Genomic DNA, 26,521 nt, shown 5'->3' on the forward strand with positions numbered 1-26,521 from the left:
TCTTTTTGAAGCAAGTAATTTCCTCCGGCAATAAAGAACCATCAGAACCAATCTTCAATTCTTCAAAAGTCTCTTTAGTAAAATAATGTCCAATACTCATTGGATCTCTTAAACTTGCTTCTTTTGATGCTTCTCCCATTTGTTCTTTAGAATCTTCTAGTAATGATCCGGTGTCGTGTTGTAACACGAGTATATGGTGAAAATAAAAAGAAAGGGGAATTTTATTAATATTCAGTTACCTCGAATATTGGGAGCATCGACCAACTCCAGTGCAAATACTGAGTGGTCAGGTTTAGTCGCTTCGTTACAGTCAGCCAGGGCATACAGAAATGCTCCATTTGATTCAAATAACGGAAGTCAACAGGAAGAGAAGGGCCAATTCACACGACGGGTTTGAAGAGCCAATTGGATCCAATTTCGAGAATCCAATCCGGGTCCTCTTATCCAATATGAGACCTGAATTGGTCGGTCAACCCAATGCAGTCTAATTATGGAAAATCTAGGTCTTACTACGGGTCTTAGCCAATCTGACGCGAGGACCAATTTGACCCAATTACGGGAACATCCCAGTTACTACGGGCATCTTTTCCAATATGGGACCTGAATTGGTTGGACGACTCAATGTGGTCCCGATTACGGGGTTCGATTCTGTTTCAGGCTGTCCTGTTCTCTGTGCCGTTTCAGGGAACGTTGTTTTCGATAAATGGATTTCTTAAAGGTAAAAACGGAGGAGAAAGCTCTGATGGCGAGAGCCAATTTCGGATCCAAGCTTGACGGTGGGAGCCAATTCCGGATCTAAGACAGAAGATTGAAGAAATTCAGAGGATAAGGTTAGGGGGGATATAGTTTTGAAGGGGGGGTTTTTTTTTTTCTCTGGGAATCGGGGGGAGCTAGTTTTCAAGCTTTTGCAAGGTTACTAGTTCGGTTTTCATTGGAGGTTTTGGAAGATCAAAGAGGGATTAGAGAGAGGAGCTTCATGCTTCGGGTCGGGGAAGGAAAGACAGAGAATTTGGATTTTTCTTCTTCGTAGAGTTTTGGGAAGGCTGAGGCAATCGCTGCTGAAGTCAGTATTGTAATGGTGAATCGAGATTTTTAATGAAGTGGGTTTGAATACTCTTGACTGTTTTGTGAAATCGAGTTACGTCTGTGATTGAAGGATTAAAAGGGCGTCTATAGGATTGAGTATGCGGAGTGAATGAAATTTATTGGGTTAATCTAACAAGACAGTCAATGGATACAAGATCGTAAGTACAAAGCGGTATTGAAGATTAACAGTTTGGGTTGTTCGAGGTTCTCTGTAACGTCTAGAGACCTATCGGCTGGGGCAAAAAAAAGACTTCAACAAGCAGTCGAAGAGCATCCATACAGATTTACGGTACATTGTTGTAGTCGTTTATATTCCAATAGTCAAAACTGATAGACTGCTTGACTATCAACGAATCTCCATACTACCTTCTATAGCCAGATGCCGGGCACGTTCTTGAGCTGGAAAGCACGTAATACGACACCGGCAACAGGCTTTACCTTCTTATCTGCCGTTTTATATTTCGTCTCTGCAGTGACTTCTGGTGCTTGAAAAGATTAAAGTATGGTATAAACCTCTCTTGAATGAATCTCAACAATCTTATCATTATCCCCTAACCCAATAGATGTAATCAATTCCAATGAATCTTCCAGTCCATTTTCTTCATAAACACCTAAAATCCTCTCATCATCTTGCAATGTACCTAACTTGCGTAATTATCCTTCAATATCATATAATCTTTTTCTTTCTTTTCTTTTAAAATCATCAACTTTCTTATACATAATATTTCCATTTTCCAATATACTAATAAAACTCGCATCAAAGGCACCTTCATCTCGCGAGAGTACCTCTTCTTTTGTACCTCCCTAATCTCGCTTTACAGTGGTACCTCCCCAAAATCCTTAAATCCTTCAACAATCTTTGGCAATGGTTTCTCCCTCAACCAATCTTGATGTCAAGGACAAAGACTCGATGAGGGAAAATATACACAAAAAGGCTATCTCGATATAATAAGTCAAAATATAAACAAGTAGGTATACTAAAAGGAAACTGGAATGGCTATTGCCACAAGACAAGAAACTAAAGACTCTTGAATCTGGACTAGAAGCAAGAAAGGAGTTGACAAGAGTGAAGAAGCCTTCACTCTTGTCTCTATATATACTATCTAACTAAGAGCTACGTGGCGACGTTCTATAGGACCTCCAATAGGTGTTGACTTTGTACGGCACATGCCTTGACTTACAAGGCAAGTTTTTCTACGTGTGGGCCACATAGTTAGCTTGATCTTCAAGCTAACAACATGTGTGGCACATGGCCAACTTCTTGACCACGTTTCTAATCCAAAAAATCAATTAAAGACACCTATGAAGTCAAAACTGCGTCTAGGAAGTTTCTAGAAAGCTTCTAAATTAAATATTATAGAATTAACTTACTTTTATCTACTTTTACTTACTTCTACCTATTTCTATATGTAATTATTAGCTTACATGATTATGGCCGTGACATTATCCCCCCTTCTAGAGACGAGTTCCACGAGGAGCGGTCATCATATGTTGAGGAAATCTATAATGCGACGAATTGTATTCGCCACATACTGTGATCTCTATTCTCTTCGAAGATGATTGATAGGGCCTCTCAACCATCGGTAGTGTCCCATACCAGGGCGGGAAGACCACCCAGGTATTTGATCATTGTTGAGGCCTTCGTAACTTCCTTCGAATAGAATATTTGGAACACCATCAGGAGTTGTTCCTACCTCTAGTAAAATCACCAAACATCGGGAGTCCCTTCCCAAATCGTGATACCAAACGCGTTGTATCTCACCATCTATTCGAGGAAGAACATGTCATTTTTGAAGATCTTCATCTCGATTGCATCGTCTTGAAGGTTGTGACAATCGTAATGTCTCGTCCGATAGGTCAGCAAACAAAGGTTCTTGAGTTGAATCCGCTGGTTGTTGGCTCTCCATCTAATTAGCGTCACAAATGCAAAGAAGTTACAAACAAGGATAAGAAATTGAATGTTATCTTGCCTCAATCTTGTCTCTTTTATAAGAGCGATTTTCATCTTAGTTTTGATGGATGTCGTTGATAAAAAACTTTGACTTTAGCTGATGCATTTGCTAGATTCCTGGATGGCTCCCATGTGTGTTCACTAATATCATATCCGCGCCAATGAACAAGATATTCCAGCTTATTTCGGCGCCGCCTTGAGTCTAATATCTCTTCCACCTCAAATTCTTCATTATTATCTACTTCTATAGGAGGCGGTGGCATTTGTCTTCTTCCTTGTATATCCACTGTCTTATATGGTTTAAGAAGAGACACGTGGAATATAGGATGGATCTTCATTGACTCCGGTAGATGTAACCGATATGCAACTAGGTTGATCTGTTCAGAAACAGAAAAGGGGCCAAGCCTACGATAGTCCAACTTATCACAAGGTCGAGTAGTCTTGATATTGCGACGAAGTAGCCATACCTTATCACCCACATTGATTTGTGGTTGCTCCTTACGATATAGATCTACGTTTATCTTTTGTCGTTCTTGAGCTTCCTTCAATTGCGACTTTATTATTGCATGTAACTCTGACAACCGATTTGCCATATCTTCTGCTGCAGGATTATCAACTTTTGAAAAATCAAAAGTATCAAGTCGTAGATGATAGCCATAATTGGCAAAGAAAGGTGTTTGTTGCGTGGAAGAATGTACCATATTATTATAAGCAAACTCTGCCAATGGCAGAAGGGTTGTCCAATCATCTTGTTGGTAGTTGATAGTACACTTAAATATTGCTCCAAGACTTGGTTTACGCGCTCTGTTTGTCCATCAGTTTGAGGATAGAAAGCCGAAGATAGCTTTATGTCCACTTTTAAAATCTTGAAAAGGGTCCTCCAGAATCTTGACACAAATTGAGTTCCCCTATCCGATATGATATCTTTAGGTAATCCATGATAGCGATAGATATTATCAATGAAAAGCTTAGCTGTTTCTTTACCTGTGATAGATTTTGTACATGGCACAAAATGTGCCATCTTGGTGAAACGATCTACTATCACAAATATAGAATCATAAGATCTTGAGCTTGAAAGATCTGTGATGAAATCCATAGAAACAGAAGACCATGGTTGTTTTGGTATAGGTAATGGCTGAAGAAGTCCGTAAGGTCGATGACGAGGAATTTTTGATCTTGAACAAATATCACATGATTGTACAAAGTCTTTGACTGACTTCCACATTTGTGGCCACCAAAAACCTCTTGATACAAGTTCCAAAGTCTTATTATATCTAAAGTACCCTACTGCTGGAAAGTCATGACGTGCTTGAAGAACACGTAAACGTGCTTTTCCTTCTGGAACATATAGGCGTCCTTCAAAATATAATAGATTATTCTTGAACTCGAACTTAGAAGGCTCATGAGACTTGGAAGAATTATTCTCGATATCATGAACAAGAGGGTCTGAGGACATCCAAGACTAGATTTCCTTGAGAAAAGTTGAATCAACAGTCAATGTTGATTTCATTGCTCGGAGATGAAATTGCTCCGGTTTCAAGAGGACCGTTCTTTGTTGCTCAAAAGCTGCATCTCCTTCTTTTGGTACAAAATAAGAACGTCTAGATAGGGCATCGGACAAACCTTGTTATTTTCCTAGCCGATAAGTGATAATGAATTCGAATCTTGACAAATACATACTCCAACGAGCTTGACGACGATTCAACACGCGTGCTGACATGAAATACTCGAGGTTCTTGTGATCTGTATACACAGTGACTGGACTAGAAGCGCCTTCTAGATAATGACGCCATTCTTGAAAGGAATCCACGATCGCAAGAAGTTCTTTATCGTGGATCTCATAATTGATCTCGGCTGTTGAGAATTTTCTTGAATGAAAAGCTATCGGATGAAGTTTGTCATCTGATCCCATTTGTGATAAAATTGCACTCAAGGCAAAATCTGATGCATCTGTTTCCATAAAAAATGCCTTGAAAAAGTCAACACGATATAAGACTGGTGTAGAGACAAACGATGTCTTTAAGGCTTCAAATGCTGCTTCTGCTTCTTGATTCCATTGGAATTTATCTTTACTAGTCAAGCGTGTAAGTAGAGCTACAACTCGTGAGAAATCTTTGATGAAGATCCGATAGTAATTGGCAAATCTCAAGAAACATTCGACATCTCTTACTGTCCTTGGAATCTTCCAATCCATGATTGTTTGGACTTTCTTAGAATCCATCATGAGACCATCATTTGAAATGATGTATCCTAAAAAGTCAACTTGAGTAGTGTGAAATACACACTTTTCCATCTTGGCGTACAATCCTACATCTCTAAGTTTTTGTAATACTTGACGAACATGTATTTCATGTTCTTCGACGTTCTTAGAATAGATCAGGATATCGTCTAGATAACAGATGACAAAATTGTCTAAGAATTCACGAAATACATCATTCATGAGATGTTGAAAAGCAGCTGGTGCATTCGTGAGTCCAAAGGGCATGACATTATATTCGAAATGTCCATACCTGGTTCGAAACGCAGTCTTCCATTCATCTCCTTCTTTGATCCGTACTAGATTATATGCTCCTCTTAGATCTATTTTTGTATAGATCTTAGCTTGATTCAACTGGTCAAGGAGTCTTGATATCAAAGGTAATGGATACCTGTTCTTGATTGTGATCTTATTGAGTCCTCGATAATCAACACGCATTCGTAAAGATCCATCTTTTTTCTTTACAAATAGAATTGGAGCTCCTGCTGGAGATTTTGAATGGCGTATGAAATTCTTCGCTAAATTCTCGTCAATATATGTCTTGAGTTCAGCCATCTCATCTTATGATAAACTGTAAATTGGTCCAAATGGTGGCTGAGTTCCTTCCTTGAGGTCGATTGAACAATCATATGGGCGATGCTTAGGAAGAATATCTGCATTCTTTTTCTCAAAAACGTCTTGATACTCCTGATATTGACTTGGAATGCTACTTAAAGTCTTTACGTTTTCAGAAATAGGTGCAGCATAAATAGCAAAAGTTGATCCTTCTTTTGCTGCATGTATAAATGCTTTTGCACCTATCAGTACGGGTTTTACTAAACTAGACTTATAATTTTTTACTCGGTTGGTAGAACTATTAATAACGCTCTAGGAAAAGTCAAGTTTACGCGAATTCCAATCTATTCGAGGGTTATATTTTTCTAGCCAGGATAAACCTAAAATAACTGGATTGGACAGGGATTTAATTATGTTAAAAGCTATGTAGCTATCATGACCGTCTATTGTTACTTTTATAGGATGAGTTTCATGAGTGACATCTCCAGAAGACAAGGGACGACCATCTATGACTTCTACATGTACTGGTTTAGGTTTCTGTACAAAGGGTATTTTACGACTTTTAACAAATTGTTCATCTAAAAAACATGCTGAGGCTCCCGAATCTAATAAAGCAGAGGCTTTGTAATTCTTAGGTCCTAAATATAAGTCTATTATAAAACAAGGAGAGGGTTCTAAGGAGAGGATAGGACCTTCATTAGGAATTGAGAAGGTTCCAGCTGCATGGTCCCTATTGTAGCTGGACGAATCCGTTTTCCGACATGTTGTTTTCTTTGACCATCCTACCCCTCATTTTATAGTTGCGTCGTTTCTTTCGACAATGTTGAGCAGTGTGCTTAGGTTCTCCGCAATATAAACGTAATCCTTCTTGATGACGACAAATCTTTTCTTTCTTAGTTAGGGGTTTAAAACGTACCGCGTTAATTTGCATGTCTTCTACTTCCGAATGTACGTTTGGCAAAGATGTTGATGTTGCCATTGAGTAATAACGTTGAGGTTCCCGTGAATGATTCTCGGATCGAAATTCGAAAAGTCGATTATCACATTTTACCGCAAAATCGATTGCTTGACTCAAAGTTTGAGGATCATGCAAGTTGAGCATCAATTTCTTTACTTCGTATTGCAATCCATAAAAAAATTGACTGATGAGTGCAGCATCATCCCACTTGATGTCAATTGCAAGTTGTCGAAATTGTGAAGCATACACTGTTACTGAGCGATTTCCTTGTCGCAGAGTTCGGATCTTATTTGTTGTAACATGAGTTGCATTGTATTCACCATACATAGATCGAAACTCTGCCAAAAAAGCTTCCAAATTGTCCAATATTGGATTTCGTTGTTCAAGAAAAGATGAAAACCACGATAATGCAGAACCATAAAGTAGAGTGCCAATAAACTTGACTTGTGATCCTGGAGTTGGATAGCTTTGCAGTTGAAGTTCAATTGCCAATTGTACTTGATTGATGAACCCTCGAAACTTTTATCTCGTACCATCAAATTTCTCGGGTAAGATAATTCTTGGTTCTCTAGTGCTTATAGGGTGTTGTACAATTAGAGGAGGAACGTGATTTGTTGTAGATGTTGAAGCAGCTCCGATCATCTCTATATCCCCACTTTTTGCTATTCTTGTTTTTTCATGTGTTGGTGAATTGAGTTGATGCATCGCAAGCATTAACTCCCTCATTTACTCTTGTATTTGTGCCATTGCACTCTTCATTTCAACAAGCTCTGCCATAATGATACTAAGAAGAAAAATTTGTTTGATACTGCTCAAGACAAAAGAAAAGAAAAACTTGATAACAAAGAAGATACTAAGAACAATATCAGTTTAGAAGTGGGTAATCCGCAAACTTCTAATACGCTTATGTCTTGTCAAGAGAAAGGGGTAATCCACTCTTACTCAAGAAAAACAAAGCTCTGATATTGTAAGTGTACTCTTGTCAATCTGTCAAGGACAAAGACTCGATACACAAAAAGGCTATCTTGATATAATAAGTCAAAATATAAACAAGTAGGTATATTAAAAGGAAACTGGAATGGCTATTGCCACAAGACAAGAAACTAAAGACTCTTGAACCTGGACTAGAAGCAAGAAAGGGGTTGATAAGAGTGAAGAAGCCTTCACTCTTATCTCTATATATACTATCTAACTAAGAGCTACGTGGCGACATTCTATAGGACCTCCAATAGGTGTTGACTTTGTAGGGCATATGCCTTGACTTACAAGGCAAGTTTTTCTACGTGTGGACCACATAGTTAGCTTGATCTTCAAGCTAACAACATGTGTGGCACATGGCCAACTTGTTGACCACGTTTCTAATCCAAAAAGTCAATTAAAGACACCTATGAAGTCAAAGCAGCGTCTAGGAAGTTTCTAAGAAGCTTCTATATTAAATATTATAGAATTAACTTACTTTTATCTATTTTTACTTACTTCTACCTATTTCTATATGTAATTATTAGCTTACATGATTATGGCCGTGACAATGGGCACCAGATTATTTTAGAGGAAGGTGTTATGCCAGTTCGTCTAAGACAACACAGCTTAACCTAAAATATTCTCTTTTAGTGAAAGAGGAATTGGATAAACTTCTCGACGTGGATTTTATTTATCCTGTTCCGCATAGTGCATGGGTGTCGCCAATCGTGATGGTACTGAAGAAGAATGAAAAAATCCGAATTTTTCAAGATTTCCTAAAACTTAATATGGCCACCAAGAAAGATTACTTCTCATTACCTTTCACGGACAATATAGATAACCTATTGGTATTATCACCAAGTAGTAAAAGAATAGGAGTGGGACACCAATTAAAGTCATTCTGTGGTGTTGTTTTGAATTGGTTGGAGTGCAATTTTCTTGTATTTCTTGTGTTTTCAAGAGTAGTAGTTCCAGTTAATAGTTAATAGTGAGGAGCCACTCACAAGTGTCAATTGAAGATATTCCAGAATGGATGAGTCAGTAGCAGCATCAATTGGAACTTTGGGATGTCCAGATCTTGAAATTGGAAGCTCAAGTCTATGTACTGGGTGAGTATAATGAAGATCTCTCAAACCAGTTGAGGAAGGAGTTGATGGATTGGAGGAAGAAGAAGAAGATTTGCAATTGGAACCAGATTTGGTCGAACCTACATTAGATAATGCAGCAAATGATTAATTAGGTGGGTCAGAGGAACTAGTAACTTTATGGAGTTTTGTTAGATAATTTTTAAATAGGTATCAATTGAGTATTTACGAGGATGCTGCACAGATAGGAGTGGGGCTATGTAGAATAGATATTAATTCGTTTTTAAAAGATATTGATAAAATATATTAATAGTCCATATAATAGGAAATTCAGAACGACGGATGAGTGATTTAGTTATTAAAAGTGATTAATTATAGAATTACAATTAGAATCTGAAGAATTAGAGGAAAGTATATAGGAGTTATAGAAGTTAATTAAGGTGCCAGACTGTGATAGTCATGAGCCGAGGGCCATCGCTGTGATAATTGTTAGCCGGGGTAAGCTTGGTGCTACCTCTTTTCTTTTGTTTGTTATTTTCTTTAAATAAGAGGATTGAGAATTTCTGAATATTGTGAAGTGAATTATGGAATGAAAATGTGATTGGTATTATTTGAGAAGAAGAAAGATTGAATGTTGAAATCTGATTGTAGTTCAGCAGAGAGAATGAGTCTGTGTTTAAGTGAAACACCATAATATGAATGACAGTTCTATGTGAAGAATTCCAGTGATTGGAATGAGGGTAATTGTGTGCTGAAAGCTATGAGGGCGTAGTATTACAGTTTGAGATTATGAGGGTGAATATATTGGTAGAAATAGCAGTTATTGGTATGACTGAATTACTGTAAGGAAGAGACCGATAAGGTGAAGGAGGAGATTATAGTTTCTTTATGTGTTCAGATATTGGAAATAGAGACGATACATTTAGGAGATAATTGATTGTATGACCCTAACGTGAACGCTTAAGCAACTAGTCATTTTCCATGTTCAAATCCCCCTATATGGATTTATTCTGGAAGGTTTCTTTTGGAATAAGTAAAACGAGCAATCACAACTAGTGTATCTAATAAGTCGACTAAAAAGATAGCTATATCAAATACATGTAGATTGCGGCTCTATGGAAAATAACATCTTATCGATAATTACCAATCATATAATAATTACCACTTATACTATTTGAATCTATAAAAAATAGTGGACTTCAACTTAGTATTGATTATCAAAGCCTCAATAAGTAGATTGTTAAAAATACATATTTATTTTGATGTTGTTGTATTACGTGAAGTCTTGCTTGAGAATACACCTGGCACTTGGCTATAGAAGGTAGAATGGAAATTGCTACAACAAAATTCTAACTTTAATAGAATACTAAATAAATTCTAATTAAACCTTAATAATACTAAATAAACTTCAATCAAATTCAAAAAAAATCTTAAAGAAATTATAAGAAAATTAATAAAAAATCTTAAAAGAATTGAAGAAATATCCACAATAAACCTTAAAAGAATCTTTAAGATATCTTAAAAAATATTAGAATAATTATAAATATATTTTAAATAAATCTCAATCAAGTTTTAATTTGAAATTTTAATGGACTTCAATCAAACCTTAGACAAATCCTAAATCCTAAACTAAATCCTAAATAAATCCTAAAACCTGAATTAAATGCTAAACAAATCTTAAATCCTAAATCAAATCCTATAGAAATCCTAAATTTTAGACTGAACCTTAGACAAATTCTAAATCCTAAATCAAATCTTAGACAAATCCTAAATCCTAAACCAAATCTAAGATAAATCGTAATTTTCAAATTAAATCCTAGACAAATGCTAAATACTAAACCAAATCCTTGAAAAATCCTAAATCCTAAATCAAATCCTAGATAAATCCTAAATTTTAAATCAAATCCTTAATCAAATCCTAATTCTAAGCCAAATTTTTTACGGATCTTGAGATATCACCAAAATCCTAACAATAGCTTTAAATCCTTGCTTATATACACTCATGTGCAAATTTATTTATTTCTCACAAACTAAGTATTTAAATACCATAAAATTTTGATATATATCTTTTTAACCTAACAATACACACTTCTATAAGTTTTGAGCGAAAAATTCATTCAAAAACTCAAGATATGGCTCCAACCATTACTATCAACAAAACAACTCACTTAATGGCTTTGAATTATATATGTTGTCTTCAATGCTCTATAACTTCTTCATACAAACTTCAAATGCAAAAATTCCTTTATAAAAGATGTAGATCTTAAAATGACCTTTGTAGTTGTACCTCTTGATTTCCAAAATCTATCTTAAAACTCCTCGTATCTTCAAAATAGCAACAGTATGACTTAAAAAGATATCATAACTTCAAATGGCTATAACTTTATCATTCCAACTTCAAATCCTCTAAAATTTGTATAAAAATTATAGTTCAAATTCTAAATCTTGTAATTCTTACTTTTGCTTTTCAAATATTATTTTTGAAGTCACCAAAATAGGCACAGATAGCCTATTGAATACCTATTAGATATGGCCTTTGATTAAAAGAAATGAAGATTTTTACCTTTTGCCTTCATGCAGCCATACCTTACTTTCAACCTTCTAAATAAGTTTCTTAGAGGTTTAGATCTTCATCTTTGAATCCCAACCTTTTTCTTAAATTTTATACTATATATCAAAATCTTATATAATTTAAACACTATAATTAATTTAAATAAACCTGAAAATAAAATTTTTTACATCAATTCTCTTTAAATTAATCTATTAACCATTTTAATATACATCAAGACTTTAAAATATATTACATATTTTAGTTAATTTTTATATACTATAAATAATTATAATATGATAGTATATGAATCATGTAAATTCAAAATGATAGAGAATAATTTTTTTGCACATGATTGAGAGCAACTAGCAATTATACATGCTACAAAGATATGAAAACACTACTTTTTGAAAAAGCCAATGACTATTTGAATTGATCACCAATTCCTACTATATGATCTGTATATGAAAAATATTAAATTTCAACATTATTATTAAAAAGAGTAGTTGCAACTCTTTGATATTCAGCTTGAATATAAGTAAAGGTGACAATTCATTGTGCCAAATATCTTATCATGCAAACCCTACTTAAAACTTGAATCAAATGACAAGACACAAGTGGCTACCATTAATAGTGTCATTTCAGACTTAATGAGAAGAGTAGAATAGAAGAAAGCTATGTATTGCAATGCTTATTTTAAGATGGTTATCAATTAACTAAAACTGAAAAATATGTAATATTAAAATTATTGTATTAATATTGGCTTATTCTATTTTAAGAAATAAATTTATATACTTCATAATGCTATACTTTGAATGCCCATACTTCAAGAGGGATACAATGTTTCAATATTTAGATATCTAGAACAGATCTCAAGGACATGATTTTGGATAGGTTTAGATTATGATGTTTGAACTTTTGTACATTCTTGTCAATCATGCTAGCATAATAAAGCATGCAATGGAACATCTCTTGAGCTATTGCACCCAATTCTACTACCTATGGCTTATTAGGAGTAGATAACTATAGATCTCATTATGTGTTTGCTATACATGCCTCACAATCACATTCTAGTTATTATCTTTGTAGATCAACTCTCAAAGTAATTTTACTTGGCTGCAATACACTTTGATATTAATGCTGCAATACTTGAATGAGTCTTCTTTGATACTATCTTTCATCACCATAGATCATCTTATATTATTATTTCAGATTGAGATCTGTACTTTACAAGGAATTTTTAGCAAATCTTACTCAAGCTACTAAGCACATGACTTGCCATATCTATGGCTTTTATCTTCAAATAGATAGACAAATAGAGCATGCAAATTGGATCCTAGAAGATATGTTATAAGCATTTGTAGCAGTTTACTGTAATGATTAGGATGAATATTTGACACCTTTAGAATTTTCCTATAATGATAGTATTCAAGCAAGTATTGATCATTCACTATTCTTTTTTAAAACAAATTAGCATCTGATTATACTAGCAACTCTTTATTGTTCCATCGACACTAACAATCCAACTATAGAGGAGTTTGTATAATAACTTATAACAACCTTGTAGGAAGCACGACACTATTTCATTGCTGCACAGAGTCGATAGAAGTAGTATCCAGATAACCATCAGTAACACAAGACCGTCCGGAAGGATAATCAGGTATTACTCTCCAATGCCAACCTTCTACTTGTTACTTCAACTGAAGTCCGCAAACTAACACGTTAATGGCTTGGATTTTTTTGCATTTTTGCAATAATTATTGATATTGCATACCACCTTGAGCTTCTTCTACATATTCGGGTCTATCTAGTCTTCTATGTTTTGTAATTCAAGGAGTTTTATATTGAATCAAGATACTTTTTGGATCAATATCAATCACCACCATCACCAGCAATTGTCATTGATGACCAATAAAAAGTATGAAGTAAATAATATTTTGAAACATTGCTATCTTTGCCATTGCAATGGATGTTTGCAACTTTAATACAAAGTTCTTTAAAAAGGTTATTGCATCTATGATGCAATGTGGGAACCTGCACAAAACCTCACTCATTGTTAAAAAACCATTTGGAAATACCATCACAAGTAAAATGAGGACATTCCGCATTCATAGAGGGAGATTAGTTGTAATAGGGCATGGATAAGATATTTGTATTATTCACACATAGAGATATGTAGTTGGAGTCATTTTTGGAAAGTTTCTAGAATTGAGGTGGTTCATGTTGATCCTACTATAGAACCTTCTAGAAAGACTTAAGACAATTATTATGATAAAGTCCATTTCTAAAGTCTTTTAAAAGAGCAGTTAACTTTGTAAGATCCACCATTAAAGGTATTCTAGAAAGTTCCAAGGATAGTTGAACAAAGTATAAATAGGACTAATTGAGGCCATTTGAGCATTCAATCAGGTATGGCTTTGAATTCTTGTTCTCAATAAAGTTTGGTTGTTTTTTCTTATTTTTTTCTGTTTGATTTTCTTTGATTTTATTTTCTTTTACTTAATCTTGTCTTTTAGGTTCCATTCCTTTTAATTACTTTCAATTTTGTTTTGGTGTGCATGTTCTTATGTTATATCAAGTTCTTTGTTGTTATGAAATTGGTAAGGTTTTAGACCTTAGATAATATAATCTTGTTTTACAAACTATATATTGATTATAACTATAAGAATCTTTAAAGATTCAACCTATATTTTATATATTTTTTCTTGAATCATACAAAAAAATAGATATACCAAATAATTGACAAATGCTACATCTTTGTACAAAAATAAACAACAGTAAAGAAATTGAGGTTGAAAAAGCACTAGATTCTAAGCAACATCAAAATAGGTTGGAATATCTTGTATATTAGTATAAATATGATATTGATGAATGTTTATAGAAACCATCTAAGAATCATAAAAATACATCAAAGAAGGTTGATGTTTTTTTATTGTCAACATCCATCAAAATCAAGATAAAAAGTTAATTAATTTTTTGCTATAAAAAAGACTATTAAATAAAAATTACATTTTATCTCCTATCTTTTATTTAATTTTAAGTATTTGTGGGATTAAGAAGATAGAGAATCAGCAATCAATTGATTCAACTTTAAAATTATTATTTTTTGAATTATTGGATGATGCATTGAAATTTTCACAACCTTCAAGACAACATAATAGAGCTAAAGATCTTTAAGAATGATATATTTTACCTTAAAGAGATTATAAATTATAATAAATTTGATATTATGACCTTAGAAGAGAGTTTTAATGTTAAGTAATATTATTAGAGATAAGAAATATTTTTTATGGCATTTCAAATGTTTTATTTAAGAGTTATAAAAGCCTAAACAATGATCAAATATCATGTTGATCTTTTTTTATTAATTTGAGAGACTATCAATGGCTAAAAAGTGTAAATCATTAAATCAACTCATTGGTTTTTTTAGAACATAAAGATGCATTTAGAATGCCAAATTACAACTATTAGATAAAGATTACTTTAGAAGATTTTAAATGAAGAAAAACTAATGTTTGCACAAGAAATTTGCAATTATAATATCTTAAAAGATATGTAAGTCCTAAAGGCTTAAAATTAAATATTTTCTCATAAGAGAAGAACTACATTAGTAATAATTTTTAGTTTTTAGCTATTATATTTATTTCTATTAATACTTTCTTTTTTTCTTTCTTTTTTTCTTTTTTATTCAATTGGATAGGTTCAAGCTTGTATTTTTGAAAAAAAAAATTGATTTTTATTATTCTTTTAAGTTCTTAGAATTACTAGAATCTCTAAAGATTAGTAAAATTATAATTTTTTTATCCCATGATCCTTTAAAAAAAATTAAGATTAATCTGGTGGTAAAACTTCCGCAAGTTCTTTGATAAAATTATAACACCATTTAGTGGCAAATTTCTAGCATTTTAATAGTCAATTAGCTTTAGATCATAATTCTTTTAAATTACATAAGTATTAAGTTTTAGCATATATTTGAGCAAATAAAGAGGCGATCTGAAGTAAAATTAAACTTTAAATACAATGGTGGCATTAGTTCTATCAAAAATATATCTATTAGATAGTTATAAGAGCTTCCAATTTCAAAATCAAGATTAGATTTGGAAGGCCTTGTGAATTGTAGATCTTGATTAAATTCATAGAATTTCAATTGTAGAGTTTTGTCTCCCATTCTTAGGACTTCAAGTACTTATATAAAAAGATTGGACGGCCAAGCTCTTTTTTTTTTTTTTTTTTTTTTTTGATGGACAAAGTCATGCCAATTTTTTTCTAGGTTTTATAAGCTTTTTGGTTGTTCCAATTTTTCTTCTTTTAGTTTTTAGAATCAATTTTTGAAATTTTTAAATAAAAGAAGGAATTTTTTTTTTGTGATACTCTAAACATAAAAATCTTAGAATTTGGAGTTTATATAAAGAAAAACCTCTAATTTAGTGAAGGATGGTATTATGCCTTCATAATTTAGTAGGTCTATTTTGAAAGGCTCTTTTTCATTACTCTCAAACTTTAAAGCAACAAGAATTATTTTATTATAAATTTGATGAAGTGTAGTTTCTAAAAAACTAAGAATCAATCATATTGGAGCCAAGGCATGGTAGGAGTGTTGATTTTTATGGCAAAGGATCTACTACCTCTAAGTTCAAGTCGCCAAGTAAAGGCACAACTTTAAAAGACAAAATTAATGAGATTGAAGTAGTTCAAGGACTCAAATTTTGAAAAAAAGTACTTTTTAGAGGTAGGAATTAAAAAATCTTAGATTTACTAAAAAAAAATCAAGGACCAAGCTGTGGCTCAATTTTGTAGAAGAGAGTCTGTTATCTTGCTAAATTAAAGTATCAACTTTAAAGGGGATATTTGAGTCAGACAATTGAATTTGAAGGAAAAATTTGGAAAGTGGATGTACCTTCAGGTATTCTTTTTAATAAGACTAATTAGATTCAATTGTGATTAGCCATGGTATATTAAATTGTGAAGGTAGATGCATTAATAGGTTTAGAAGTGCCAAACAACTTTGGTTCTTATTTCGATGATATTCTAAGTCCATTAATTAGATATTATAGATAAATAATTTGGATAAAAATTGACAATAAAGTTGTATCCCATTAGATGAAACATTGTATGAAATTAGATCAAATTAGATGAATTTTGATAAATAAAAATTTATTTTATATAGATGAATTTTTATTTGCAAATGAAAAATTATTCTTGGATGAAAACTCATTTATAGATGAGAAATCATCCTTAAATAAAAACTCATTTATAGATTTAAAAAATCATTATTAGATAAAAATTTATTTATAGATGAAAAAATATTCTTAGATAAAGTTTGAAATTTGGATAATAATTAATACTACAAAAATAAAAGTAATTTTTTTATAAAGATTTTTTTAAGTGTGTAGTCTTTTGAATTATTTTAGTGGTTTTATTATAGTATTATGAATGTAAGAGTATATCATTTGATCAATTAAGAAGCTTAATGATTTTTAAATAAGAAATAAGAGGATTTTTTTTTAATTCTTAATGGAAGAATTTTTGGAAGTACTAGACATAAATCAAGTGTTAATAGGATTTTTGTTTAAATCCTTAGATAATTAAAAATTTTATGAATTGGATAAGATTCCTAACTAGAAGGAATTTATTTTAGTTCAAAAGAAGACCTATCAACTATCTTTAAAGAGAACTAAGATTAAAATATGTATAAAATTTAATTTTCAAAAAATTAGATTTTTTCAAGATGTGATCATTGTTCATCATAGAACTCATCTTTAAAAGAGAGGATATATCACAAATATACATATTTATTTAGATTTAGAGGAATTAGATAGAAATAAATATAAGTGAGTAAATTTGATAATATTTTGTAGAAAAGTAACTTATTAGATTTACAAATATGGATTTGACATTAAACGTATCTATAGGTGATTAATAGGTTGAAAACTTAGCCAAAAAGTTCACCATGTATTGCATATATTAATCACTTGTAATAGAAGTTTGTCATGTGGCACAAATATGAGACTTGTCTTGTAAGTTAGATATATGTTGAAGGTCTTATATAATGTCATTATGTGGCTTCCAATTAGATGATATATTTAGAAATAAGAATAAATTATTTTTTATTCTTATTAATATCTTTCTTGTTTTTAATCTTGTTTCAAAAGTCTTTAGTTTTCTTATCTTTAGCAATAGCTATTTTAATATTAATACTATACAATCTTTGAGCGATTATTCTTTTTTTCCAATGACATAAGAATGTATTAATTCTTTGGATTTTTGTGATTTATATGCTCAATAATACATTGATGAATTAGTAATATTTAAGAAAATAAAAAAATAAAAATCTTATATCTAATTATTTTTATATATAATTTATTTTTTCTTTTAATAAAATATCTTTAAATATTTTATATTATAATAAATATTATTTTAATAAGATTCAATAAAAAAAATTTACTAATACCATATAATTAGAATCAAAGATTCAATGTATAATAAGAATTTTTTTCTTGTTATTTTTTTGAGAAAATATTTAACTTTAAAGATAAAAAAAATATTCTTTTTTTGAATTACATGAAAAACTTTGGTGGATTTTATATAAAATTAATATCATAAAGTTTTTTTAGCAAAATCCATACAAACTCTTTTAAAAGTCTATTAAAACTTTAGATAGAATCTATACAATATTTATGTAATGTATATCCAAACTTGTGACAAATGAAAAGACTTGATTGTTCTTTTTTATCTTTATTTATTCATTCTATTGCAATCACTTTTTTTTCTTCTTTATATATGTATATATATAAAGAAGAAAAGACATAAATTATTTTAAAATAAAAAATATAATATAATAGACTTGGAAATCGCCTATCTTAAAATATCTTAAATTTATTATTATTATTTTAATCCTAAATTATTTTATAACATCTAAAATCTTATTATTAATAATATTTTTGTCATCTTTACTATGTACTAATGTGAAACATAGGGAAACTCAATTGTTATTTTCAATCAATAAATTAATTAATTAGGTAAAAGTTTTTGGCATTCTTATACTAAGTCCCTTATGTATGTTAATGCAAGAATTAGCGGATCCATCTGGCAACAACAACAAGAAGAAGAAGAAGAATTAGAGGAAGGGTTCTTGGATGAATGGGAAAACGATGAGCAGGGCTGGCAAGTAAAATTCCACGTCAGACGTTCCCCTGGGAGTTCCCAACCTGTCATCACCGTATCCAGTCACGAATGGGATGTCATATCTGACTGGGAACGAGATACAGAATGGGATTACCTTATCTTCGTCCATCTCCCAGTATTTTGTTAGCTTAGCATTTTCTCGCAACCTCGCATCGCTCTTATCGCCATAGCCACCAGGTCCAGCTCAAGGGGAAGCGCTGTGTCAGCATTTGAGCTCTATCAAGGTTGACAGCGCTATGGCGTGCACAAGAGTAGCAGCGGTCGCGGCAGATTCGCCTGGTCTGCACGTTTGCGAGGCCGGATCCAGGGCTTCCACCAGCAGCTTGTCGCCGAGAGCCTCCATTGAGCACGTGAGGCTCTCGCCACGCGCTCTCACTCTCAATGAGTCCGTAAATAAGGTGCGCACTCCAATTTCTTGAAGGAGATCTCCCTTCATCTCTCATTTCTTGGTATGGTCTGACGTATTTGCGAATGTTTATGAAGTATTCTGCATTCTAAGCATAGTTGGTATTAATGATCTGACTTCAGAGCACCTCTTTCTCCAAATTTTCCTTCTCCTCAATTTTTCTTAGTTGTGCAATTGTGTGCAATTTTTGAAACCTCGTGCTCGATGTGCGACAATTATTGGTTCTTCTATATTACTCAGGTTTTAACAGGTCCAACGCTTTACGACGAATGAGGCCTTTTGTCCCAGTTAGATTTATGAATTCTGCAATGAGGCATGTTTTGTCATCATTTCTGCGGATATGGTTACCAGCACTAGTGTCTACGAATCCTGAGTCTTTTAGATGACGTCTGCCCGATGGACACTCATCACTTGAATGCTGGTGGCGCAGATTCAGATATTCAGTGGTAGGCAGAGTGGTTACGATGGAGTGAGGAGAATCCAGCCAATTCGAGCGCAAGCTGTGGATAACGAGCTGGAATCGTACGTGCTCTCTTGCGTATTTTTGGTTTTTGGTTTCTTTTATACCACGAAGCATCTAGTTTCAAACAATGTGCCGAAACTAGTTCCTTAATTAGTTCAAATATGCCTATGGAAGGTTGGGTCTAACAGTGCAAATCAGCGCATCCATTGAATTACGACCTGGAAGATGCTGAGCCTGCTAATTGAATCTGTTTTAGCTCGGCGTTGAGTTTTGTACCCAATTACCTATGCTCAGTACTAGCTACATCCTTGCTTTTAAACTAGACATTTGTTACAACTTGCGCAACTTTCGAGGACTGATGCGCTTCAACACCTTTATGTGAGTTAGAGAATTATGTAATGGAGGAGTAAACGTTAAACATAGTCAAGTAATCCGTGCTCTGTGTTAGTTTTGCAGAAATGGGACTTCTGCTACTGCTACTTCGCAGGTTGGTGACCTTGCTTGACGGACTCGAAGAATTGAATGAATGCAAATGCTTCAACTATTCAATATGATTTATCATGAATAAATTTAGAGTTGAGTGAACAGCTTGCTGCTACTTTAAAACCTCGTCTATTTGGACTGGTGTAATCTTAGACTCACATTGCCAATCCTCCGATTTCACTCACAGCTGTATTTGCTTGATGCAGAAGACTACCTTCTTCTACTTGGTTGCGAATGCAAAGTTTATGTTGGATGATGAAGAGCACTTCCAAGAGCAAATGCAAGAGAAGTTGCGTATGTACGGAGAGCGTAACAAGGAACAAGATTTCTGGATAGTGCTTGAACCTGAGTTCCTCGACAAGCAACCAGAGGTTGCCAAGCGAGTGGGCAGACCGGCTGTTGCACTCGTGTCGACTGACAAAGTTTGGATCACGTGAGTGTTCACTTGCCTAGTTGATTGTTGTAAATGGTGTATTATGTCGCATTCGACACAAGTTGCATCGCTCAAAAGCTTTCAAAACTGTAAATTAGGTTTTTTGAGTTCTTAGTCTTCACACATTTTCATCATACCATATTTTGCTCCTTGTCAACAACTTGATGATTCATAGATACTTCACGTTGCACCAAATTTCTTTTTGTCTAACGCACGAAATACGCTGATGAGACGATTTCAGGTTCATGAAGCTGAGGTTGGACAGAGTGCTGAAAGGAGAACTTATTGTGAATTCTGCAGACGAAGCATTGACAGGCAAGCTGACCACTGTTACGTTTGAACGACCAGCAAAGTGGATTGCCCCTTACCCCAAATACGAGGGTGACTGGTGGACTCCGTTCCTGTACAAGAAGAACTAGACCGTTGTTCTTTTTAAATATATCGCATTTTGAACTTTCAGTCCCTTTCGTTCTAGTCTTGTTGCTGCAGACTCGGGGATTATCAACATTATGCGGGTGACTCCGTGCTGAACTAGATCATTTAGATCAAAGGTCCAAGAGCTCGTGAGTGTGGATAGTAAGACAGTGAATACGAGTGCGAGAACTGATAGGAACTAGACAGAGGTAGTAGAGGAGCATCACAAAGACGTGTAGGCTTCAGCCTTGGTGTTGTGTCGAGAATCATTAGGGCTTACAAAGGTTTCTTCTAGGGTCTCAAGGATGCCGACGAATCAGAAAGGCTTTGGCCAGGACCTCTCTTTGAGCACATTTTTTACCCTCCTGCTCTGAATGATCTCAACTATTATACTGGAGAATCAATTGAGATTCACATTAAATAATCGCACTATAACAAGTCCAGTGTTTGCTCAGAATTGTTTTTCCATACCTTAGTATTTAGATCGTGTTGTTGCAAAAGAAATACGAAGCACTGTGGAGGACAATCATAATCATTCATTAAATCAAACTATGTCTAATCGATATGAATGACACATTTGCCCTTCTTCTTTATTTTCGGATAACATTTGCACATCCACTTTAGTGCATGAAACTGATGAATAATTTGGGGTCCCTTTTATATTTGTCGAAATTGTAAAGCCCGACACATTATTCATAAAACTAAAAATTATGAATTACCACATTCATCGCTCACACTTGTAATACTTCGAGAAGTTTTGTTTAAGTTTTTACATTTGATGTGCCTTTTCTCTATTTTTAATGGTTTCATTGTTTTCGATAAAGTTTACCACGGTACACTGCAGATTTTCAAAGATCAGAAATTTCCGGAGAACCCTAACCGCCTGAAACTGAGTTCCGGATAGGGTGTTAACACGAGGCATGATCCTTGGAAGCGACAAAGTAACTTTTTCTTTATTCAATTCGAACTAGAGACAAGCCACTGGCCCTGACGCACGAGAATGTGAGGTGAGCGACGTGGCTGTGAGCAACGGCAGGAGTTTCGAACGGCGACGGCAATGAACTGCATCGAATCGTCGTTGTGGAGATTCCTTTGGATGGCCAGTTTTTTATTGGCCGCGGTCGTCAACAGTGGGCCGTCCGGCAGGGCGACTGCGACAGTGTTCACAGGGAGGAGAGAGAAGCCCGAGGGAGAAAGGGGCGGAGGAGGGAGTTGAGGAGAGAGACAAGTGGTAAAGGGCGGCGATGTGCCAATGAGGAAAGCGCACAGCGTCGTCCCTCTGCCAAACCAGCCTCCCTCTCTCCCTCCTGTTGCCTGCTTTGCCTCCGTGCTACCCTTGCCTCCCTCCCTCGCTCCCTCTCTCTCCCCCCTCGCACCGATCTCACCCTCCTCCCTCTCTCCCTGCACAGCACATACATACGCTGCAGACGTTGTTGTCCCCTTCTCCTTCCCCTTCGACCTCCCCTTCTCTCCGCCACACCGGACCCCCTCTCCCCTCCCTCCTCCCTCCCTCCCTTCTTCATTGCCTCCCGGGAATACTTACCCCTTTACTTCATCGGCGTCTCGCTTTGCTGGGCAGGCTCCTCTCTCCAAACTACGGCATTCGTCTTGGCCTTCCCTTTAGGTGAGTTTGTATGTTTCGTAGAGCAGTCCGACCGCTTATCGCCTGTATTTGGTACCAAGTCTAGCACCAGCAGCAGCAGCGATACCGTCAAAATCCTCTCGTAGGTGAACTTTTTGTCACTTGACACGGCATGTGAGGTTTGTTTAGCTGCGTTTACGAGTTCCAGAGGCGGTGACGAGTTGCCTGCTGAGTGATTTAGTGTATTAGTATTTAGGTTGACGAGAATGAGGCTGTGTTGGTTCGCTTGGCTGAGTGTCGATGCGTAGTGTTTTAGTGTTGGAGGCTTCTAGAAAGTTTAGTGGCGGCGTCTGTGACGTTGAAATACAGGGAAAATTATGTCGAGAGGGTAATGATCTTTTTTGCCGGGTTGGTTGCACTGAGAGTAGAAACGGAGCTGAATGGATGGATGACGATTTTTTTGTGATTAACTTGCGGTTTGTCTTGATGAGATGATGTAGGAGTTGAGATTTAATGGCGGAGGCTGGAAGTCCTGGTAGTCAAGATAGTCCGCACTCGGATGAATACGGGGGTAACCATGGGGGCGGTGATAGGGACAACTCTAGTGTTCGTGAGCAGGATCGTTTTCTTCCAATTGCCAACATTAGCCGCATCATGAAGAAGGCGTTGCCTGCTAATGCTAAGATTGCCAAAGATGCGAAGGAGACTGTTCAGGAGTGTGTTTCAGAATTCATCAGTTTCATCACTAGCGAGTATCCGTTTTTCACAACGTCTAAATAATTCTGACATTTTTGCATAGATCCCGCTGCCCTCATCTTACCTCTGCTAATCTTGTAGTTGATCCATGCTTTCATTTCCGCGAAAATGTTTTTGCAGTTTGCTATCATTCATGTGGAGCCATGTTTATGATGCGATTTCTCCTTTTGAATGGCATTTAGTTCTACTTCCTCCTTTCTTAGGACGTTTTACAGGTATGGTGGTGCAATCTCTCCGCTGCAGATCTTTTCAACGAGTTTAGTTGCTTACAGTGCGTATGTAGGCCTGTCCCTTCGCTTAGGTCTTCAGAATCTGTGTCATGTTTTACTTCCTTCGGATTCACACGTGGAAACAGAATCGGATTCCCTTATTTTTTTAATTCTCCAATTCATTTATTTATTTAGAGTTGGAAGGCGATACAATGGTACGCAAGCATGCAATGAACAGGTGTACCCTCAATATTTCCCTCTTATCGGCAGCTGGCTTTCTTTCATGCAACCTCTAGTCTTCATGTTGTTAATGTCTGAAACGATTGTCCGGTCTAGTTCCTCAACCAAATCTTGCTTGAATGTACGATATTTCGCCCCATCATAACGGAGGTTGAATATCTTCGTGTCACCTTAGTTCTAGGTGTATTGGATTCTTAGGTCACGTACAGGATGTTGAGGTGGAAGTTCTTTGGCATTTGTCTGTCATTTTCCTTGACATATCACAGAGCTAGCGACAAATGTCAGCGCGAAAAGAGAAAGACAATAAATGGAGACGATTTACTGTGGGCTATGAGCACATTAGGGTTCGAAGACTACGTCGAACCGCTAAAAGTTTATCTTCATAAGTATAGAGAGGTATTCTCGTTTTTATCTATTTAAGGAATCTCTCAAATGCTCTGTTTTCCTCTTGAAAATTAGGTTTCCGGTTATTTGCCTGCACCTTGAGTCTTTTTAAAAGGGTTAAAGAATCTCAGAATACGTGCTCTATGCTCAAGTATGTTGCACGTCATTGCATGTCACAGGATAACTCTGTTGGTTTTCTGGGGAGTGATTAGGTCAGGATTGGGCATATTCCTCCGTGAGTTAACTTTCAGTGTTATAGCAATGTTGTTTCGCTAGTGGTTGATTTTTCCATGTGGTTTCCTGTTCATCGCGGCATCATGAATTTGAGGATTGATTCATTTTCCTTTGACATGTGTGGTGGATCAACTTGGCTGTTTCATTCCAGATTGAGGTATGTTCGGTCTTCATTGATAACCTACATTCATTGTGCTTTGAGAGTCTTGCTGGTATGTTATGGATGTCTAACTTTCCTATGGTCTGATAATATTGTTTTGGTTAATATGTTGTATTTGATTTCGCTGCTGCCATGAAATTTCGGAGTTTTGTTTAAAAAAGTCTTATACCTATTCTCCATTTATATAACTAACATGTCCTGTAACTTTTGTTGGTTGGAACAGGGTGCTTTGACAAACAAGGCTGGAGAATCATCCTCTGGCAAGAAGGAGGGAAGTAACATTGTGTCTCCTGGTGTGCAAGTGAGATTCTAATGCTGCACTCACTTAATATGTCTTCAGATCTAGTGCTACTTATCGAGGAGCCTGTATTCTTTTTCACGATGTTTTAGGTCTGGACCTTTCTTCGACGTTTTTACGTGTTTTATATTCTGCGAGGCGTGGTTTGCAAGTATGCCAAGGATGTCCATGTACAATCTTGCTTTTTCTTAGTTTTGCACTGGATATCGTAGGCTGCTTTCAATGACTGTTCTTTGATTAGTTTTTTTATTTTATTTCATTTTATCGTATTTTTAGCTGGGAGTATAGGTTTGGACCTGTATGGTAATTCAAAACTCAGATCGTTTGTGATTGCAATGGATAAAGGTTTGGAACGTGTCTTAAGCATGTTCGAAGGAATCTGTTATCTATTGCTAGCCAAGTGCAATTGCAGCTGGTTTTAAATCCAACTTTTCGATTTTGGTAACCGTTTCTTGCAACTGTTTAGATGGTACAGCAAGGAGGTTACAACCCCTACATGCAAGCGCAGGTTTGTTCAGTTTCTCTAGTACTGGAACTTTCAGGATTCCTGTCTCACAATAATCCTCTTCTTCCCGTGTTTTCTTTTTTCTTTTTTTCTTTTTTTATATCTAATTTTTGTAGTCTGAAATCATACGTTTTTCGAATCCTTGTAGTTTTTACTTTGTACAGCTGGGATCTGTTAGTTAGGTATTTTAATTGTTCCTTCTTTATGACACATCTGTTTCTTTAAGAAATCAATACTTAAGTTCCTAGTTTGATGAATATCAGCACAAGCAAGTAATGTTGGCTGTTTAAGTTCTGAATAATGGTCTTTCTGTTTTTTCACCAAAGTATCTCGTCTTTACGAGAGTCTTTATCTGTGAACCGGATTTTATGCCTGCAGATGATGACTTCTGGCAATTACCAGGTACAGCATTATTAGATCGCCTACTTACATTTTCGAATCTACTTAAGAGAAAGGTCCGTCCATCAATGCTCTATTTCCCCTCTTTTTCTCTTTTTCTTTTTTTTTCTATGTAGAAAGTGACTTGTTCTGTATGTTTCCACATTTATTGTTCTACGTAATTGTGGTTGCCTGTGAGAACTGTTTCTTAGTTTTTGATGATTGTGATGTATATAATACAGTTAAGGATTAATGGTTGTAACCTGCATCGTTGAACATACAGATGCAGGAATAGATGGTGGGCGCTCCTGGGGAAAAACTGTAAATCTGTGTAAAGGCAGACAATGGTAGCTGTAGGTGTAGGTTTGAGATTTAGTAACCCGTGTACTGTCCTTTTGGGACATGGATTTATGGGGAAATTCAGTATTATGTGACAAGCGAATGGGCTTAATGAAGGGAAAGGAATGCTGGTCACGATCACGTTTCTGGTTTTGTCAGTACTACCCAGACAGAGTTTTTTAGATGCTCTGTTAGAGAGACCTGTGTGAGCTTCAGTCATCGCAGGGATATCTAGACGACCAAATGGTCAGGAATTTGTCAGCACTTTTTAAGCACACTGCTGATTCAATGCGGAAACTGTATTATCTCTTGAAAAGAAGAAATGATCCTTTTAGTGTTTTATTTTGACAGCTATGGAGCTGTGCGTTATAACATTTATTTCTCTGAAGATGTTTATTTAAGGAATTTATGAGCAAAGTTGTGAGGTGAACGGTGAAGTGCGCAGTTTCCATGTCCACTCGCGCCAGTTCATGCCATTGTGAGAAGGAACTAACTGTTGAGCCCTCTAATCCTCCATTTCAACAGAATCTGTCACTACAAGGACGGATACTGCTTCAATAATTGGGATGCACAGTGATCAATGGAAGCATCGGCGAGTGTTGCAACCAAGCTTGGATTTTATCGACCGACGACATCCGAGCTGCTTGCAGTT

At 35.2% G+C, this 26,521-nt stretch overlaps 2 protein-coding genes across 6 annotated transcripts; both read left to right on the plus strand.

The window, feature by feature from the left end:
- The first annotated feature begins 18,722 nt into the window (after positions 1-18,722).
- On the plus strand, positions 18,723-21,208 carry LOC112280661 (protein YCF54, chloroplastic). The gene is made up of 5 exons (XM_024516405.3): positions 18,723-18,983; positions 19,422-19,513; positions 19,911-19,941; positions 20,144-20,370; positions 20,612-21,208. Exons 1-5 carry the CDS (start codon positions 18,822-18,824, stop codon positions 20,787-20,789), a joined length of 690 nt encoding a protein of 229 aa, XP_024372173.1. The 5' UTR covers positions 18,723-18,821; the 3' UTR covers positions 20,790-21,208.
- Positions 21,209-22,020: 812 nt separating this feature from the next.
- LOC112279260 (nuclear transcription factor Y subunit B-1) lies at positions 22,021-26,211 on the plus strand. Of its 5 annotated transcripts, none has more exons than XR_012217143.2 (8): positions 22,021-22,408; positions 22,867-23,118; positions 23,838-23,967; positions 24,135-24,346; positions 24,573-24,650; positions 25,114-25,155; positions 25,531-25,554; positions 25,814-26,211. XR_012217143.2 is itself a non-coding variant. In XM_024513514.3 (8 exons), the coding sequence occupies exons 2-7, from the start codon at positions 22,880-22,882 to the stop codon at positions 25,567-25,569; spliced, it is 534 nt and encodes a 177-aa protein (XP_024369282.1). In that variant the 5' UTR covers positions 22,021-22,408; positions 22,867-22,879; the 3' UTR covers positions 25,570-25,607; positions 25,814-26,211. The 5 variants fall into 5 exon arrangements, 2 of the variants coding, with proteins under 2 accessions (XP_024369282.1, XP_073388778.1); XR_012217141.2 differs by having other exon boundaries at positions 24,341-24,401; positions 25,531-25,607; XR_012217142.2 differs by having other exon boundaries at positions 24,341-24,401.
- Positions 26,212-26,521: the final 310 nt, after the last annotated feature.

Source organism: Physcomitrium patens, chromosome 3 (genome assembly GCF_059467195.1).
Source record: "Physcomitrium patens ecotype Gransden chromosome 3, ASM5946719v1, whole genome shotgun sequence".
NCBI classification, from domain to species: Eukaryota; Viridiplantae; Streptophyta; class Bryopsida; order Funariales; family Funariaceae; genus Physcomitrium; species Physcomitrium patens.